Source organism: Notechis scutatus, chromosome 1 (genome assembly GCF_049901735.1).
Source record: "Notechis scutatus isolate UNSWTSFEM ecotype Mainland chromosome 1, rNotScu1.2, whole genome shotgun sequence".
Lineage (NCBI taxonomy): Eukaryota > Metazoa > Chordata > Lepidosauria > Squamata > Elapidae > Notechis > Notechis scutatus.
In genome coordinates, this window is record NC_142009.1 from 30,569,214 (window position 1) to 30,588,709 (window position 19,496).

Here is a 19,496-nt window from a genome sequence, read left to right on the forward strand (position 1 = left end):
GAAAATTAAAAGAGGGGAGAAGCTATGTAGAAAATGTAAAATAGTAATAAGATATGGAATAGAATATAAATATGAGCATGAACCTGAATTTGCGTCTGTATGAAGAAATGTAACCCGGGATTATGCTGCTTTCAAAAAAGATGTTTTACTTGTATTTCTTTTCTTTTTGTGAAAACTCAAATAAAACTTACAAAAAAAAAAAAAAAAAGACTGGACTGCCATAAGAGCCGCGCTTTGGAAGGGAGTATGCAAGTATGTCTTTGTAATAGAACCTTTTCTTCCAGGGTTTTGCATCGTAAACCAGCGTCTCCTAGCAACCAATCCAGGAAGGATGGCCAATTTAACTGCGGAGGGTGTTAAAGCTGTCCTTCAACTGCAGGTAAAAAAGACAGGGAAAAGTTTAAGGTGATTGTGGTAGAGGGGAAGGGAGAGCCCCAGAAAAACTTGGTGAAATATAATATTGTAGTTTGCCAAGTTCCATCCCCATGGAAACCAGGAGGGCCTTTAAATAAGGCTTCAAATGCCTTCCTGCCTGTTTCCTGGAGAAATCTTGAAGGCTTGCATTTGTAAACTTTCTGGTTTTCTTCACTGTTTTATTTTGTTTTTTTACTTTATTCTGACCAAGAAAACAGTTTTTAAAAAAATGCTGTTGCACAGTGTCGTTTGATTTTAAAACTACTAGGAGATGATTGATTAAAGTAGCCGAAGATGCCTCAGCCAGATTCTGACTGTGCAGTTGAATGTTACAATTTGCCCTGATGTGACAATTTTAAACCCAGAGAGGGGCTTTTCATGCTGGATTTTTTTAATGTGTTTATATATGAGAGGTTGACCTTGATGGCAGAAGTTTTTCTTTAAGAATAATGCAATTAATTACTGGTCTCTTGGATTGTTTTGATATTTCATTTTCTAACCTAGTGATGACAAACCTTTTGGGCTTGGCATGTCAAAAATTCAGAAAAAAATGGACTCGACTCCTCTCTCCCTCCTTCCCTCCCTCCCTCTGTCCTAGGAAACAGGCAATGGCAAACCACTTTTGAAATCTTTCCCAAAAAACCGTTGGGATTTATTCAGGCAGTTGCCAGAAACACTGACTCCCTCTCTCACTGACACTGACACACACTCTCTCTCCCTCCTTCCCTCTCTCTTTCTCTCTCTCTCTCTGTCTGTCTGTCTGTCTCCATCTCTCTCTCTCTCTCTCTCTCTCTCTCACACACACACACACACACACACACACACAAAAGAGAAACAATTTCTACCCACGCACATCTAGGCCACCCTGAGCAGTGGTACTCACTGAGGACTTTCTTCTTGCACTGAGGAAGTAGAGTGCAAGGGCCACGCAGCCCACTGCTCCCTAGGATCTGCCATGCATCACTCTGGAACCTCCAAAAACCACAAAAAAGCACACTTCACATAAGAGCATGGCCCACTTATGTGTTGCAGAGGCCCACTTGCGTGTTGTTGGAGGTTGTGTGAGAGCACACCCCCTTCTTGTGCAGCCTCACACATTGCCCAAAAGCATGCCTCGTTTTTGCACGATTTCTAGAGGCTGTGGAGGCAGCCATTCTCGTGCAGCCTTGGCAACCTCCAAAAATTGATGAGGAACAGGGCATGCTTTCAAGAATACCCAATAGGTATTGGCAAATACAAGTGTGTCACCCAAAACATAATGGCATCTTGCTTTCGACACACATGTCATAGGTTTGCTATCACTGTCCTAACCTTTATCCATTTATTACATTTTCATAACTCACCAGCTCAAATTGGCATAAGGGATTGTCCACAGAGACAAAGAATGTGACTGGCCTAAAGTCACTTCATGTATTCAGTGGCAAAGTAGAGATTTAAACCTGTGTTTTGTTTACTAAATTTGCCATTCGTATTTTGTTGTGGGTTAGTGTTTTTCCCCCAAAAAATCACAATCATAGAAATACAATTATACTGCAACAACACATCACTAGGTGGGGGAAAGACACATTGTTTTTAAACAGTTCCAGTTTGATTATGATTTTTCTATATATATTTAAAAACTGATTATTAATGTCCATAATTTGGAGTGGTCCAACTCAAGCAGAATTAAACTAATGAATTAGTATTATAGGCAGATCAAATCAAATCAAGTTTGTTACAGTCAAAGACTAGAGACCAGAACAAATAAAAATATTCAAGGAATATCCAGTTAAAAATTCTAGAATGAAGTAATAAATAATAAATAAAATCTGTAGTAAAATCACAATTTGGCATCCAATCTGTCAGTTAGACATGGCCTAACTCAGAGGTGGTATTCAGCAGGTTCTGACCAGTTCTAGAGAACCGGTAGCGAAATTTTTGAATAGATCGGAGAACCGGAAAATACCACCTCTGACTAGATATTTTACAGTATCCTTCCCCTGCCACGCCCACCAAGCCATGCCCACAGAACCAGTAGTAAAAAAATTTGAATCCCACCACTGGCCTAACTATACTATAATATCAATCCTTAAACTGTGAGGCCTATAGTCATTAAGTACTAAAATGCAAAAGAGTAGTAATGTCTGTTATATTAGTTGTGTAAAATAGCTATGGAGGATTAATCACATGTTTCCGATTAATTCCCAGTGGATTATAGGCAGTATTTTCAAATTTGATTACTTATTTATAAATTGCACTAATCCATTGTATGTTTTTTTAAATGTTGTGTTGTATTATCCCAGCAATTGTGTTTTGCAAAGCATGATGGATGGTGGATTATAGTGTCTTAACAAGGTCTCTAGGGTTGGTTCAGAAAATTCTAACTAAACAATGTTTTAATGTGATGTGTGAAGCCAACCAGAGAATTGGAATTTTATCACTGGCAGAAATCTTAAAAGTTAATCTAGTTCACCCCTCTAATTAATGCGAATCTACAATTTAGAATGCAACTTCCACATGTCTTAAACCTTTTTCAGGCTGAATTCTTCTACAAAGTACAGTATGTTCCCAGACGAAAACATCCCAATTTCGCCTTCATTTTAAGAGCTCTATAAAAGAAAAAAAAATCCACGTATATTCTTTTCTCACTAGACTGTTTCAGAACTGAAAACAAGACTCAGTTGGGTAACAGAGTTCTTTTTATGAGGCTCCTTTATTTCTTTCAATGTCTTTTGAGAGAACATATTTGGCCAAAATCTTGTCTTAACAAAATCCAGGTGTTGTGTTCATATAATACTATGCTAGAATTTGCTGCATCCCATTTTGTCATTAGAGATTGACACTTTTTAAAAATTCTAGATCTGATAGCCTAGAATATCATTTTTTTTTTTTTTTTAAAAAGGGATGCTTGGTGGGATAGGCCAGGCCAGGTTACACTATTTATTTATTTATAAATTTTATAGGCTATAGGCAGGAAGGATTCTGATATTGGACTTACCACAGTGTGTTCTTAGGGTAGTTTTATATGTTTATGCAGAGGTCTTACAGTTGTGTCTGGAGGAGTACAACCCATTAAGAACTAAAAATCCACCACACTGGAAAAATTAAGAGCAGCCACTTAGTTGTGTCAGGTTGAATATAAACGTATTCCTCTTCATGAAGACCACAATAGCCTCCAGCCCTTAGAAAAACCCTTGACAGTGTCAATTGGTTGAAGTAGAATTGAGATATACAACTGATGATACCTGAACCTATGTTGAAGAAAGATCTCACCTAGTGGCTTTATGTAGATATTAAATAGAAGGAATGAGACAATTGACCCTTTGGCATCTCACCAGTCATGGGCTTAGGCTTGACTTCCCTCCCTTGTCAACACTGAGAACCCAGCAGGCAGACCAGCAGAAAGTTCAACAAACTGTCCAGTAGATAATCCTACAAGCAAACCTGGTAGCTGGCCAATCGATAATCTTTCAAAAGAAATTGACCAGATAGGACCTTGATGGTTAATGTCAGAGTCCAGTGCTCAAACTAGAAGGAGCAAGCATTCACTCTTCCACCAAACCCCATCTTCATCGCAGCACTACCATATGGCTTCTCTTGGTGAAACTTTGATGCTTTACAGTCACTAGTTGTCCTGCTGCAATACCTCCATTCATTTTACTCCAATCTTCAAAATGGGGACTTTCAAATGGATCTTTTCTCATGCTGTGCCAGAGTGAGTGAATCCATCATGAAATATTTTTCAAGTCAAGGATCTGTCTCTTTACTATGAGCTGACCACAGTCTCCTATTCTATGTCTTGTACATTATCTTACATTGGCCCTGCATCAAACATCAGCTCCTGACCAGAGTACTTTTCATTTTCAAAACCAGCTTCAAATTTTCAAAAAGCTATTTTAATAAAACTCATTACCCACTGACTAAAGGAACACAAGTACATATCACCATTATCTATGCCACCAATTAAAAGCCCTTATCAAGCATTTAAAAAAAATAAAATTACTTTTAAAAAGTTCTGCAGAATCACAGGAAAGTTGAGTTTTTTAACCTGATACCATTTTGAAATCTGAAACTTATGTTCTTACATTTCAAAGGCATCTCTTGTCCCTGAGCTAAGGTTATATGGGAACCATAACCATATGGTTTAGTCAGCAAACCATGATTCAACTAGATTTAAGCTTAGTTTTATGCTGGACAGGGGACCCTATTACAGTACTGTCTCTTCAGAATCAAACCACAGCTGTACAAAAAAAAAAAAAAAAAAAGAATAATGCAGCATTAGTGGCTATTACTCATGATAGTTACAGGGCATTCCCAAATAATGATTTAGCATCATTGGTTTGATTATATAAAAACTGTCTTCGTTGCTAATATATTGGTATAGCAAGGACTGGTTGAAATGGAAGATGCTGTAAATCATCAGAGTGGAAATAGCCACATAAGAGCTGTTGTATTGTAAGCTTCCCAGAGTAAAGTTGGCTTCTGTGTGGAACAGAAGGCTGGGCAAATTGGTCTGTGATATTTTAAATTCTTCCCTGATATGAAGCAGTACCACATATTAACAGCTTTTCTTGTCTGGTGCTTTTTTCAGCAGAAGCCTGGTCGCTTGTTTCTAAGAGATTTGCTGGAGTGGAAGGAGTTTGATGAAATTCAGGAAGTACGTCAGAGTATCAAACTTGATGCCCATTACTATAGCCTAGTGTTTGCTGCTAACAAAGGTTTATCCTGGCAAGCTGTGGCAGAAGTAGGAAAATTGACAGGGGAGCTATTGCAGGAAACCCAAGGTAAGCCAAGATTGCATTTGTTACAAAAAAAGTACACTGCAACAGTTTCAACTGTAAAGGAAACATTTGGGTTGACCTGAGTCAACTTTGCACCTGCTTTTATAGGCGACCAATGTGGAATATATCAGTATCTGATGTGGAAGGAATGAGGGAGACTTTCCTTCCTTCCTTCTTTTATTGTATTATCACATTATCATTATGGTTGGTTGGTCACATAGTTAGTCAAATGTTTAGACTGAATTTCGCATTTTTGTCCACTTATTGAATCATTCCCAAGAACCTGGGTTAGGCAGATACTTTTGTTTAATAATATTAAAAGTATCATCATAAGATATAAGCTGTTCCAAGTAGAGCTGCCTTTTGCAATTGATGGAAGGTGATTATGTCAGTGCTGATGGTGTTCAAGTGATGCTTCAGATGTTTTGGGATTCAACTGTCAGTACTTATTACCTTTGATATTATATTTGCTTTCTTTTGCCACAGTCATTCTACTTCTATTTGCAAGTTTGTGGTTTTCTCCAGTTCTTTCTCTTCTCTTCTGCAGTCTTCAGGTAATTGCAACATCCACTATCCAGACTTTTTGTCTTTCTTATTGACAATTATTAAGTCTGAAGCCTAATTATTAAGTTAGGTGGCAGGTGCTTGTCTGTTTGAATTCTAAAGTCCCAGAGCACTTTAGCATCTTCATTTTCTTTGTCTTCTTTTGTCTATTTGTGTGCTCCTTGCCAATTCTTGCTAGCAGACAAATAGTTTCTTGCAGATATTTCAATTCACCATTGTTTATGCCAATTCACTCTTGTTTCTATTTGTCATGCTGTGGTTTGTAATTGGTTTGTGTGATCTTCTTACAGCAGCTAAGTGGTCCTCTGTTTCTTCAACTTCTTTGCAGAAGTGGTATTAGCTGACTGTTGTTATCTTCTCAATTCTGACTTTGTATACACTTGTTTTTAAGGCTTGGTCTTGTGAAGCCAGAATTAGCCCATCCATCTTTTTCTTCAGCTTTCTTGCTCTTAGACAGTGGTATATTAACCATTAAATAGATTAAGCACGTTCTTAGGGCACTAGGCCCAAAGGGGGCACCACAAAAACTTTTATGTAGCCTAAGTTTGGCTTTGTTTCTCAGTATGTACAAAAGAGGGGGGCACCAAGATTTGTCAGTGCTTAGGGCACCAGTGAGCCTTAATCCACCACTGCTCTTAGCCATCTGCATTGTCTGCTGGGTCAGTTTGGTCCCTCCGGTAATCAGTAAATCTTCATAGTGTACTAGCTTCCGTGCCCCCTCTTCACTTCTTCCGATACCCCTTTTTCTTTTTCAACTGTCCAGTATACCTGCAACATTCTATGCCCACCTATGAATCTTGGGGAATAGAATCTGTCAACCTCTCTGCATGGATGAAAGACATGATTCATTGCCATTACTTTTATCATTTTCCAATCCAGGATTTTTAATTCTACTTGAGTCCAGTTCACTATTCCAGTTGTGTATACAAATTTGGTGACTAGAATTGCCTGGGTGTTAATGTCCTGGTGGTATTTTCTCCACTGAGTTTGTACTTTGAGATCTTCACTGTCATAATGTATTCTTTTCTAACCTTCTTCTTAACTTCAGTGTGCTTAATATGTTCAGTTTGAAGGATGCCCATGTATTTGTAGTGATCTTTATCCGGACTTGATGTAATTTCCATAGGGCATATTAATAGATTATACCTGGCCCATAGAAATGAGGCAGAAGTTTACTTCAAGTCAAACAGTCAAAGAAAATCATGCATTGGCTGATTACGTAAAAGACAGCCAAGAACAAGCATTGCTGTAAATTAAAATTTGAACTTGTGCAAGAAACAAAATATGAAAAGCCATCACACAGTCAATTTCTACAAAAGATTGAGGGATTTTTTTGGGATCAGCTGTTCTTTGTTTTACTGAAACCTGGCTTAATCCACAAATTCATGAGGATGTTATGTCTCACCTGTATCCACAGGTGAGCAATCAAAATTCCAAAGTTCCAAAAATATAAGCAACCAAAAACAAACCCCAACAAAGATAACTGCTGAGGTTTTTCCAGTCCTCAGCAGTAGTTCTGAAATCTGTTTGGCATTCCTGAAGTGCCTATAAATCACAATGCCTCAGATAATCTTCACAGTACTTTCGCTCTAACAAGACACTTTGCTTCTGGCAAATTTCTCAAGCCAATCCGTTTCCTTTTATCCCCTAAGGGGGCGTGTTAGTCTCATTAATTAATCACTGGCTTGACGCTTCTTTCCCAATTGAGATTGACGTCTCAATCTCCGTCTATTTCTCACGTCAAGCCAGGATCCCTCAAAGTTCTCCTCCTCACTTGAAACCTCTCGCACGTTTTCCTGATTATCTGTTACTGGCTGCTGCGTAATCAGAGAGGGAGATTCGGGGGAGGGAGAGGACTCCGACACCTCCAATAAATTAGGTTCGTCTCTCATAGCTAAGTCCACTTCCTCATCGTGGCTACCTTCAAAATCACTTAATAATGCAGGTTCGAATCTCAGTGCCAGATCCTCTTCACTCGAGCTCACATCTGCTAACAGACCAGATTCAAATCCCGGAGTCACAACATGAGGATACCACCATTTACATCTCAGGATTTCAGATATTTAGATCAGACAGAATTGAGGAGACATCAGGTAAAACAAAGGGCGGAGGATTATATAGCAACAACAGTTGGTCTCAGGATATAACTATAATATATAAATTCTGCGATGAAAATTTAGAGTCTTTACATATCAACTGAAAGCCATTTTAGTCTCTACATGAGTTCTCCTCATTTCTCCTCATAGTTGTGTATGTTCCTCCCCAAGCTTGTGTAAACAAGGCATTACGAACTCTTGCTGATCAAATTATGGAGGCTGAAGCCCAACACCTAGATTCCCTTCCCGTCATTTTAGGAGATTTCAATCAAGCAAATTTAAGGAAAGAGCTCCCAAACTATTTCCAACATGTAAATTGTCCCACCAGAGAGAGGCAAAAATACTTTAGACTACTGCTACACAACAGTAAAAGATGCTTAAATTTCTCTTGACCAAAAGTCATTAGGTATCTTCTCACATGTTCTCATGATAGCATTCTTCACTTAATTTGGGCTAGGGATTTATTCGCCCACATTTCATGATTCATTCAAAGATACCAAACATGACCACTTCATTGTACATTTTCCTTTTCAAAGTATGTGTTTTTCTTCTCTAACTTATCAATATGTTTTGATTGCACCTATCTAGATTGCTTAGTCATTTTCTGATGCTTGTGATATTGTATCGGCTGTCTTTTATTCTCACTGGCCTTCATTTGATTTAGAAATTCCTGAGGTGTTGACAATGGCTACTGCAGTTGGCTTTTTGACTCCAGTCTTTGCAAAGTCTTAAAAAGAATCACCCCATCTGTTTCTAGACATATGAAATGTTTAAACTGCTGACATTCAAACAGTTGGATATTAGAATGGAAATGTAAAAAGGACACTGGCAGTAAGGATTCCTTTCGTAACCACTTACCTGAACTGTTCATTTGTAAATTATGTTCCTGTATGGCACTAGTCGTTTATTTTCAAGCCAAACGATGTTCTAAGCAAAATTTAAATTTAAGACAGCTTTTTGTTACAGTCTAGCCTCTTTATTTCCAACACTAGATCTGAGGACTTTGGAACAGTGGTGGGATTCAATTTTTTTTACTACCGGTTCTGTGGGTGTGGCTTGGAGGGCATGGCAGGGGAAGGATACCGTAAAATCTCCAGTCAGAGGTGGTATTTGCCGGTTCTCTGAACTACTCAAAATTTCCGCCACTGGTTCTCCAGAACTGGTCAGAACCTGCTGAAATACCACCACTGCTTTGGAAGATATATTTTATCAAAAATTGAAATGCTCCAGGCATTTACTTCTATTCAGGATTTACATATTGTTTTTATTGCTAAATTGTTCTTCATCAAGTCTTCTCTAAGTTTGAAAGTAATGGTAATCAAAATAGCTTGAGAGAGACCCTATATCACATGCCATTTACTTCTTTTTTGTTATTTCTTTCTTTCTGCTGTTCTTCATTAGACAAGTCAATGGTTGTTGTGTATCACATATTTTTCCAGAATTTCTGAGATACATATAATTTCACTTTCTTTTTCTTTTTCTAAAAAAATCCCATCTTTGTATGTCTCAGTTTGTTCTAGTTTTTGTTCATTGTCTTCTCTTTTATTTTTGATTTGCAAGTTTGATCCCTTTCAATTTTTTGTGTGATTTGACAGTAAATAATCTCACTGGCCCATTTGAATCATGTTTTTTGTGAGTCATTCTACTGATTCAGCACTGCCTCAGGTTGGTCATAATTTGCTAGTAGTTAAGGGAAACTATTAGTCACTGGTGCTTCTGGATTGACCTCTAGCATTTAACATTGTATTTAGAATAGAACAGAATAACAGAGTTGGAAGGGATTTTGGAGGTCTTCTAGTCCAACCCCCTGCTCAGGTTTCATCTTGGTCACCTTTTTTTCATGTCTCATTTCTTTTAATTCTCAAGAATGTCTGCTGCTAGTGTGAAATGTGTTTTTATTAATGGGAGACACTGTAAAGATTTTCATTAATAAAACCATAAGAAAATTGCTACTTTTATCTACTGAGTATATGAAGAATTCAACCATTTCTTATCACTGACATAGTCAAGTAATTAGTTTAGTTCCTATTTCCTATATCTTCTTTGGACTATTAATAGTTTGTTAGCAGTCCTTTCTGACTGTGCTCTCTGCCCTTTCTTAGGGATCCAGAATAGTGCAATTTGTATGGCACTATTTGTATCTTTCCCAATTTATTCCTCTTTCTTCCTCTGCCAATCTTTGCATTGGCTAGGTCTTTAAAAGTCTTGCCAAGACTTACCATTTTCTGGTGCCAACTTTCTGAACTGGGCATACAGAAAGACCACTTACCTGAACTGTTCATTTGTAAATTATGTTCCTGTATGCTTAGTTCTATTCAGTAAACAGGATTTCTACATATCACAATGGTTACCTCATGTTTTCAAGGTATATTTGGAGTGCTCATATCCCAAGATTTGGAAACGTCTTTAATATTCTTTGTTCACAATCTTTATGAAGTTAGAATAGTTTTTGACATCCATTTAAATTATGGTAGTGTGGTTGTACACTATGTTGTGATTTTTACTGTTATTTATTTATGGTGTATCTATTTTAAAAACTTATATAGAGACTTTTTATCCATTTAGGGTAATATAGTGCACCCATTTAAGCACTATCATTCTGGATAACTTATAAACAGCAATAAGTAAATAAGTAAGTAAGCAAGTAAGTAAATATTACCAGCAAAAACATGTTTCTAAAACTCTCAGCACCCTTCCCCCAAAAAGCAATAAACAGCTTTACTGGAGTTCAACTTTGTCCTGACATAATGCTTATGGGAAGAGCCAGGACCCAATTCTTCAAAGCTTTGGGAATAGGGGAGAAGAATATTCTGCAGAGCAGTGGAAGCTACCAAGACATGTTGACATGATGGCAACATTAAAGGAAGAGATAGGGTACATGCTTACCGTATCTGACCTTGTGGAACAGTACTAAATATAAATACATATGGAATAAAAATGCTATCTACCTTGGCACTATAAAGGCAGCAATCTTAAAGAAGAGACATAGGACCCCCCCATTTACAAAGTAGGCTGAAGTCATATAGTGATTTGGGTCATAGTTAGGTGACTCTGATGCCACCCTATCCCATGATGATATCTCAATTGGCATGGAGGTCAATCTTACACAAGTGCAAATTCATGATATCTTGATTCCCAGTGACCTATTTTGGGAGGCAGAGACATTGTGCTTGTCAATTTTTGAAATAAATTAATACCAAATTTGTCTATGTAGACGTCTTTAGTGTGGCATTTTATATTGGGTGACCTTGCTTGTTGATGTGAGTCATTTTGTTCAAGGCCTCTTTGTTTTCCTTTCAGTTTGTGCCTCAAATCCCTTTGTACCTTTCTCATTTGAGACGTTTCTTGTTTGGACTCCATCTGTAGCCAGAGCATCTCACTTGGTGACTTTTAGCCCAACCTACCTCACAAGGTTTTGAAAAAAAATATAAGAAGATAGAGCAATATTTGTGTGCCTTATGTTCTTGAACAAAGATGGAATAAAAACACATGTATGTGTGTGTCCAGAGAAGCAGCTTATAAAGCAGTAAAAATACCCAGGCCTTTCTTCATGTACCTTAAAGTTGTTGCTTCTATTACTGGCTACTTGATGAGTCAATTCCTTGCTGCTTGGGTGAGGATCAAGTGAGGAATTATGAGACTGGCTGGGAAACTGTTATGGCATGTCAAAAATGAAGATCATGTATTTGCAACAGCAGTCTAAAGCAGCCACAACTTCCCCAAATATCATTCCCTCAGGAGTAATGGGTCCTGGATTTTGGACTCATTCTGTACATTAGCCTATTTGAGGTACTTTTCGTTCAAAAATTGCTGCGCTGTAATGCACTGTTTCACCCAGTAGAAGATCATGACAAGAGTTTTAATAGTACGCAGATAAGAACATAAGGATCTTTTTTTATGTTGTCACAATTTAGTATGGCTTATTCCCAAGCCCTTATACAGAGCGAAAGAAACAATGAAAGCATTACAACTAAAGCCACTGGTGTCTTCAGATAACTTGTTTTATGTCACCATGTGTACTAGCTGATACATACTGCTGAATTGCAAGTTTTTTTTCCCAGCCTTAAAACCTGGCTCCTGTTTTTAAATATCTGAGATTACTCCTTTTCTATGTATTTAGTATTGCATAAATTGTACATTTGTAACAAATCCTTGCAGTGCCCCCCATCTCCGTGTGTGTGTGTGTGTGTGTGTGTGTATTTAAATATTAACTTTTTAAAGCCACTATGCATGGGTTTTAATAGAAAAAATGAATAATAATAATGATATAATAACCAAGAAACTAGTACTTTAGGTGTGTAATAATTTATGACATATAAGGTTTCATGGATTTGCTTACAAAAGTTTATGCCATAATGAACTGCTTGTCTTTAAGAAGATGACTGATTAATATTGCTGTAATTAATTAAGATAGTCATCTTTCTAGAAACAACAATCTGATAACAATCATAATACCAAAAAATCTTGGCTGGTGCTTAGAAAATCTGTGCATTGGCAAAACTTTCCATCTGTCTATTGCAAAGGTCACACTGCCTGGATTTGCACATATACTACAGCTGATACATTATGACATCCTAGCTTCTTAGGAAGAACTTGATGCCTATGAAGGGCAACACCAGCTAAAGAACTGGCAGCTGTGATTTCACATTGTTGTGTACGGATAATAATAATGTCTTCTAAATTTGGCCAACTGCTTGTTGATCTTTTCCTGCTTAATTTTCACAACAGCCTGGATTAGTAGCTAATTTGTGCTTAAATCTGTGTCACATCTCCCTCTTGTGGCTGGGATAGAGCAGGAATCTTACTTTAAAAACTGAAAATAGAAAAAGTACCTTTTAAAAATAATCTGCAACTGACAGCTTATTCATTCCCCGTTTTCCCGAAGATGAAGGGATTTTGTATACTAACTCACACAACTTTCTAAACACGGGTTTAGGGGAAAAAATACAGTTGCTGTGATCAATGCAGTGTACAAAAACAACAACAACACTCTACTGTTTAAAATGTTGTCCTGCTTATATAACAGACTGTGACAATAGCTAGGCTCCCACAATGGTTTTAATTATGAACTACCAAAATGTAGCCAATGGACATGTTATATACCAACTCAATTTGTATCTAGCCAGACCTATGATATCACCACTATGCATGAACATAGTGGACATAGCTTCAAAGTTTGTTGACCTCCTTTCCTTTCCTCTCCTCCTTATAGAAATTATTTTAGATTAGAAGCCTATCAGGGTGAAAATCTGTCCTCTTATATTCTGCGAGGTATCATCTCTATTGAAGCTTCTTTATAACAAGCAATAATAAAATTATCAGGAGAAGGCCTAATGTTAGAAACACATATGTGGTAATATACATGTTTGCAGGTACCTGTATGTGCATGTAAGGCATCCTCCAACCATTATCTGCAAACGGCATGATCAGTATATACAGACACACACACACATAAACATCCCACCCCAGCCAATCTGTGGAGTTAGAGAAGACAGTTATTAAGGGAAATCAATTGTACACTTTGGTTGCATTGACCAAGTAGCTTGTGGGGGATCAGAATTGTCAGCGATGTACTCTGTTTATTAGAACAAGGTAGATTTATTAATAGCTTCTTGTCTGGGTCTTTTGTTTTGCGAAGAAGGGATGTTAAATGGGGTGACTACTTCCTATTGAAATGTTACATCCGAATCTATATTATATGTTTGAAAAGTAGGTCAGGTCTGTTTGGTTGAATTTTCCTTTATGCAAATACCTATAATGAGTATCTATACAGAAATTTAGCACATATAGTGAAGCCCAGCTTTGCCCCAATATCCTTGCCTTCAATATACAGGGAATTGTATTTTTTGAACATCAGACTATTGAATTATAATCATGCCCACCTACAACCTGTAATAACACAGCCCTGACATGGGCTATGTCCCCACTTGTACTCACTCTTGTACAAATATCTCCTGGCAATATTTTTTTTTTCTCCCAGGTCACACGATCTGGCTTTCATTTTCTCCCCAGCTTGAGACAGTACTGATGTCTTAGCTGTACTGATGCGAAAGTAATGTTTTCATTTTTATTCTGACACTATCCAAACGTAGCCTCAAAGTGTATACAATCTGTTGAACTTTGTTATCTCAGTGAGTTCATTCAACGAGAATCCAACAATTAGTTGATATCAGCTACTTCAGAAGAGCACTGAATTCGTGCTTGAGAGGAGGTGATCCAGAAGAAAAGAAGCCTGAACATCAGCTGATAGAAATGTGAGGAACTGTGCCTTGTAGTGTGAAGCAACAGCAGAGACATCTCTTTCACTTCTCAGCGAAGCCAACTCTCTTGCCCCACTTCTTCCTGCATTAGAAGAGCCTCAGTGGCGCAGTGGTTAGAATGCAATACTGCAAACTACTTCTCCTGCAGTCAGCTGCCTGCAATTTGGCAGATTGAATCTCATCCAGCTCAAGGTTGACTCAGCCTTCCATCCTTCCGAGATGAGTAAAATGAGGGCCCAAATTGTTGGGGGCAAGAAGCTGACTCTGTAAACCGCTTAGAGAGGGCTGTAAAGCACTATAAAGCGGTATATAAGTCTAAGTGCTATTGCTATTATTATTTGGTTGATTTTGGGGCTAATTCAAAGCCCAATCTCTGAGCCAGAAATTAACCCAGTGACCTGGCGAGCATAGCAAGACAACCAAGTCTGAAAAAGAATTGGATTCTACTAGTGCCCAAAGCAAAATACCTCGGGAATCAGTGTCCAGGGGCAAAATGGCAAAAAATACCAGTCTAAATTGGCCAGTAGGTACCAAGTGATAATCAACTTTGCCATTAATAGAATCCTCCAAGAAGTGCACTCCTGGTGGAAACTAAGAAGAGATGAGGGTGAAAAACACTACTTCAAAAACAGTACAGATAACCATTGCTTTAGTAGCCATTCCAAGTTGCAACGGCACTGAAAAAAGTGACTTATGAACATTTTTCACACATACAACCATGACAGTATCCCCCTTGGTCACATGATCGAAATTCGCATGCTTGACAACGGCTTCATATTTATGACAGCTGTAGTATCCCGGGATCACATGATCACCTTTTCCGACCTTCTGACAAGCAAAGTCAACGGGGAAGCTAGATTCACTTTACAACTGTGTTACTAACTTAACAACTGATTCTTTTCACAAGGGAAGAAAGGTTGTCAGGGTAAAATTCATTGTCTCACTTAGCAATAGAAATCTTGGGCTCAGTTGTGATCATAAGTCAAGACCTCCTGTATGAACTGCTCAAGGGTCCCTCAGATATGGGCTGGAGATCAGATGAGCCAAATGTCATGGGAGGGGGAGCAGAAACAAGAGGAAACAGAAACAGTCAGGGGATGTTTGTGTTGCATTTAAGTGCAAGTGAGGAAGGGCTCTCACTTTATTCTGGAGGACAACTGACTGATCACATCAAACACAATTACCACAATCATTTCTTTTGATCTGATTTCACTGTAACTGTATAGCCTGATGAAGGATTTAATAAATCTGAAAGCCTGCAAATATTTTTTTTAAAAAAAGATTGCATACATATTTGTCTGTCTCAGATCATCCGCTTCTGACTTTGCCAGCAAAGTCCTTGGGTTGCGGAACCGATTCGGTTCTCAAATCATAAGACTTCATTTGAGCTCCCTGTGACTTTGGATAAGCAGACTTTTGATTGACTATTCATTCCCAAAGCAACTGTGGGATGAAAAAAAGAATGGGGATAAGTACATGGTATTGACTATTGATAGGTCAGCAGAAGACACAGATCATCTTAGCCTTAGTTCATAGAAAGGCAGCATGGGGATCATAGCAAGATTTTCTGAAATTGCTTCTCTGAGGATGAGAGAGAAGGTGAAAATACTGTTGATGTAGAAGTCACCCTTTGAGCAAAATAAAAACAGAAAGGGAGTTGCCATATCAACTAGTAGTTGATGTAACATGTTGTTTGAGTCACTTCCTGGGGACATCAATAACATGCATATAAAAGAGAGGATCACCACAGCTCTGGCCACTAACCGTCTAAAATAAAATATGAATGGAGCCCTATGGAAAACTCTCTTTCTCCATCATTTGATGTACAGTAAATCAGTGGTTCTCCAGCTATGCAACTTTATGTATTTATAAAATGCATTAGCTGCCCACCTTACTGCAATGTATTCGGTAACAACTTTATGATGTGTGGACTTCAACTCCCAGAATTCTTCTGGCTAGGAAATTCTGGGAGTCAAAGTCCACACATTAGTTAAAGTTGCTAAGAGTGAGAAACTGATTAACATTTAAAAAGGTGCTTTTTAAAAAACAAAAAAACCATGATCTGGATAACTGAGAATCTCCAAAGACAAATACTGATTAAATAAAACGGAATAATTTAAAGATACTGGAATCAGTTTCCAATAAGAATCTAAATTAAGATTCCGGTCATCTTTCTAGTTGCTCTACAATTTGTTTCACATATCTCCCCCAGCTTTTCTCATTGGTGAGGGATGTGAGAGGAGAGTTAATTCAGCTAAATTTGTTCTTTCCCACTATTTTTTCAGGCTAGTTCCTACAAGATATTTGAATTGCTAACCCCTATTCCATTTCTGGCTCAGTTTTGATATCTATTTATTCAGTCCCATTAGCAGCTTGGCATTTAACATGCAGATGCATGCATTTTTCCCAAGTTGCCTTGGGCTATGTACTGTACCTTTTGATAAACATACAAAATTTCCCTGACCTCCAAATTCTAAGAGGATTGTGCATTGCTTGTGACTTCTCCCTCCTCCCCACTTCCATTGGTTTTTCCCCTGTGTTGCTGCCAAGAAGCAAATTACAGCTAATCAAGCCACCCATGTTTGCTTATGAGATAATACCTTCTTCAGTTCACCCCATCAAGGTGTGGCATATGTTTATTCAGCCCAGGTTTTAAGAAGTGATGGACTTCAGAGGCTTCTCAGCTGTGTCTTGTGGTGAATCATATCACTGAAGACTGTCAACTCTGGTTTTTGGAGCTTGATGTCCAAAGTACAACTGAACGCCTGTTTGGGGGAAACTTCTATCAGCCTCCTTCAAATCGATGTCTTGCAAGTGTGTTGACACTATTTTGATCTGATTTCAGATCAAAAGCCATACCAGCTGGAGGATGGTAGGAGTCTTGGGAAGGCCATCATGTGAGATCCTTCTGGTGTTCCAATTCCTTTAAATCCTATCTCCAAATAAGGTGATAAGAATCCACCCACACAGGAATCTCTGATGAAACAGATTAGCCTGCTATCAATGATAGGTTATCCCCATACTACTGTGATGGTGTCTAGGTGGAGAAGTTAGAGCCTGCCATTGTTACATTGCATTTCACAATGTTCATCTCCTATCTGCCCCACCTCTCTGCATACATGCATGCACACACCTACACACAAGCAGGCCCAACACTTTGATATTTGCACCATTAAATACTTCTGGGCAATTGCTACATGAGGGCAACAGCTATAAACAGGCAAATTGGCACAACTACAGTATTCCCATGAGAAACTGCCTAGTTTTTTATTATTTGGGCATTGGAGGGGAAGGGGGCACCAACACCCTTTGCTGTGACCATACATTAATTGATCAACAGTGCACTGAACTCAATCCACTTTAGCTGTTGTTTATATTTCATGTCATGTCATGTCATATCATGCCATGTCATTACATTGCATTGCATTATTTTATTTTATTCGTTAAATTTCTCTGCCACCCATCTCCCCTATACTCTGGGTGGCTTATGAGTCACAAGCCATTTAACCAGATATGGAGAAATCAAAATATAGACTGCCAAATACAAATTTCATATATTCTGAACAATTCTTTTATTTTATGGATTTGAACAAATTCATTCCTTCATATGAAGAAAATTGAAATATTAAGTCCAGCTGGATTAAAGCAAGGACTCAACTAACCCAGCAATCTGTATTCTATATCTCTTAGAGTGGTCTTGCATCCCCCAACCAATTTATTGTTGTGACTTTAGAAAAACTGGAAGAAGTTGAAATACTTTAGTTGTTAAAAAGTAATTTCATTCAGAAAAAAATTGGGCATACTGTAGTTGATTTGGCCCTATGGTGTAGACAATTAGTGAAGGTGTCCAACTGAATGTTTTTCCAGATTGAAAAATAAATAAACCAATTCACTGCACTTAGAAAACTAGCATGACCTTGAGAAGGCCAGGCTTCTTTATTGTTTAGCCATTAAGTAATAGCTGACACACTCAGTGCAGATTAAGGAATGGGGTTGTCTCATATAAAAAAATTCAGTTGCCACCATAACTCTCATCTCAGAAAAATTAAATATGTATTCTTGTAGATTATTTATTTAAGATACATAAATATAATTAATACCGCAACCTATTGTAAAACCAGTAAAGTACTATGGGCCTTTATATGCCAATATTTGAGTCTTTTTCTTCTGTTTCAATCTGTGTGTAGTAGGAAAATGCATACTTTGAATTTTACTGAAGAGAAATTATTTTAGATTTATCTGCTATTGTCCACTCTCATTCTCCTTACTCCCTCATTTATCATGGAAAGGACAATCCTGATGCTTCCACACATTCAGCAAATAGTTGAGGGAGATAAGATCATACCAATTATTTGTACTTATGATATTGGCATGTTTTGTGGTAAACCTCAACAGCTGCCTATTATGGAGGCAGTACCTGTGTGAGTAGGTTTTCCCATTCCAACAGGACTCCTGACGGCCCAAGTACAAAGTTGGGTATATGTGGTACATTTGTTGATATAATACTGCATCCCCATGGGGATTGGTGTTGTCCCCTGGTGCAAAATAGGTTAAAGCTTCATGAAGGCTTAATACACCGATTTGGCATCTTTTCCTCTTAAAAAATGAACCCTATCCCACCATTTACTGTTTTGTTGAGAGTATAAAAATGGGTTTGGGGGCTATGAGTGGCCCATGTATTACCTACCTACCTCTTTATCTATTTTATGATGAAGATCTTATTTATCTGGTCACAAGGCAAGCTGAAGCAGTAGGAAAAAAATTAGTTCTTTCCTAACATTGCCCCCAAAAAAAAGATCTTTTGTTCTACTGCCTGCTTTTACAATTTACAATGGATGAGAAGACTGAAGAGGCAGAATGTGCCAGCAGTTAATCTCCAGAAATAGAGCTTGGCAAAGGAAAAAAACAAACAAAAATCAATTTTGTCTTAAGCATGAAAACTTTACAAATCTAAGACAACATTCTGCATAGATTTAAAAAACACACATTGATGGGTTTTTTTTTTTGATGCACAGCTGTGTAGTGATCCACTACCCAAAGACAGGCTCAATTGGCTTAGGGCCAAATAAGATGTTACACACAGATGTGTGTAGTAATCCTCAGTAGCTTTTCTTTTGAAACAAAACTAATTTGGAAAGATATGATTGGAACATGAGGAATGGGGGCTTACTCTAGGAGGCATAGCGCTGGCATCCCTAAGCTTAGATGCCCTAGGCTAGTATCTATTCAGCCGTAGCTTAAAGTCAACTCTACTTGTACCCATTAACTACAACATTCATGAACATACCATGTTTCATTATTCTTTTTTTCATCATAGGTTTGATGGTCCTTTTTCAAGATAGGGTGATGCCTAAGGAACAGGAGGCAGGCATAATAAGAGCGGCTTTCATAATTTTCAGCCA

At 38.0% G+C, this 19,496-nt stretch overlaps 1 protein-coding gene across 2 annotated transcripts in view; it reads left to right on the plus strand.

Moving 5' to 3' along the window:
- Nucleotides 1–316: 316 nt before the first annotated feature.
- Nucleotides 317–19,496, plus strand: part of C1H8orf74 (chromosome 1 C8orf74 homolog) — a 33,257-nt gene continuing 14,077 nt past the window's right edge. The window contains exons 1-2 of one of the 2 annotated variants that reach the window (XM_087960363.1): nt 317–379; nt 4,988–5,177. In XM_087960363.1, the coding sequence (XP_087816489.1) occupies nt 332–379; nt 4,988–5,177 (238 nt within the window). In that variant the 5' untranslated portion in view covers nt 317–331. Of the gene's footprint in view, nt 380–4,984; nt 5,178–19,496 lie in introns of both variants that reach the window. The other variant, XM_026671440.2, reaches the window with a different exon arrangement.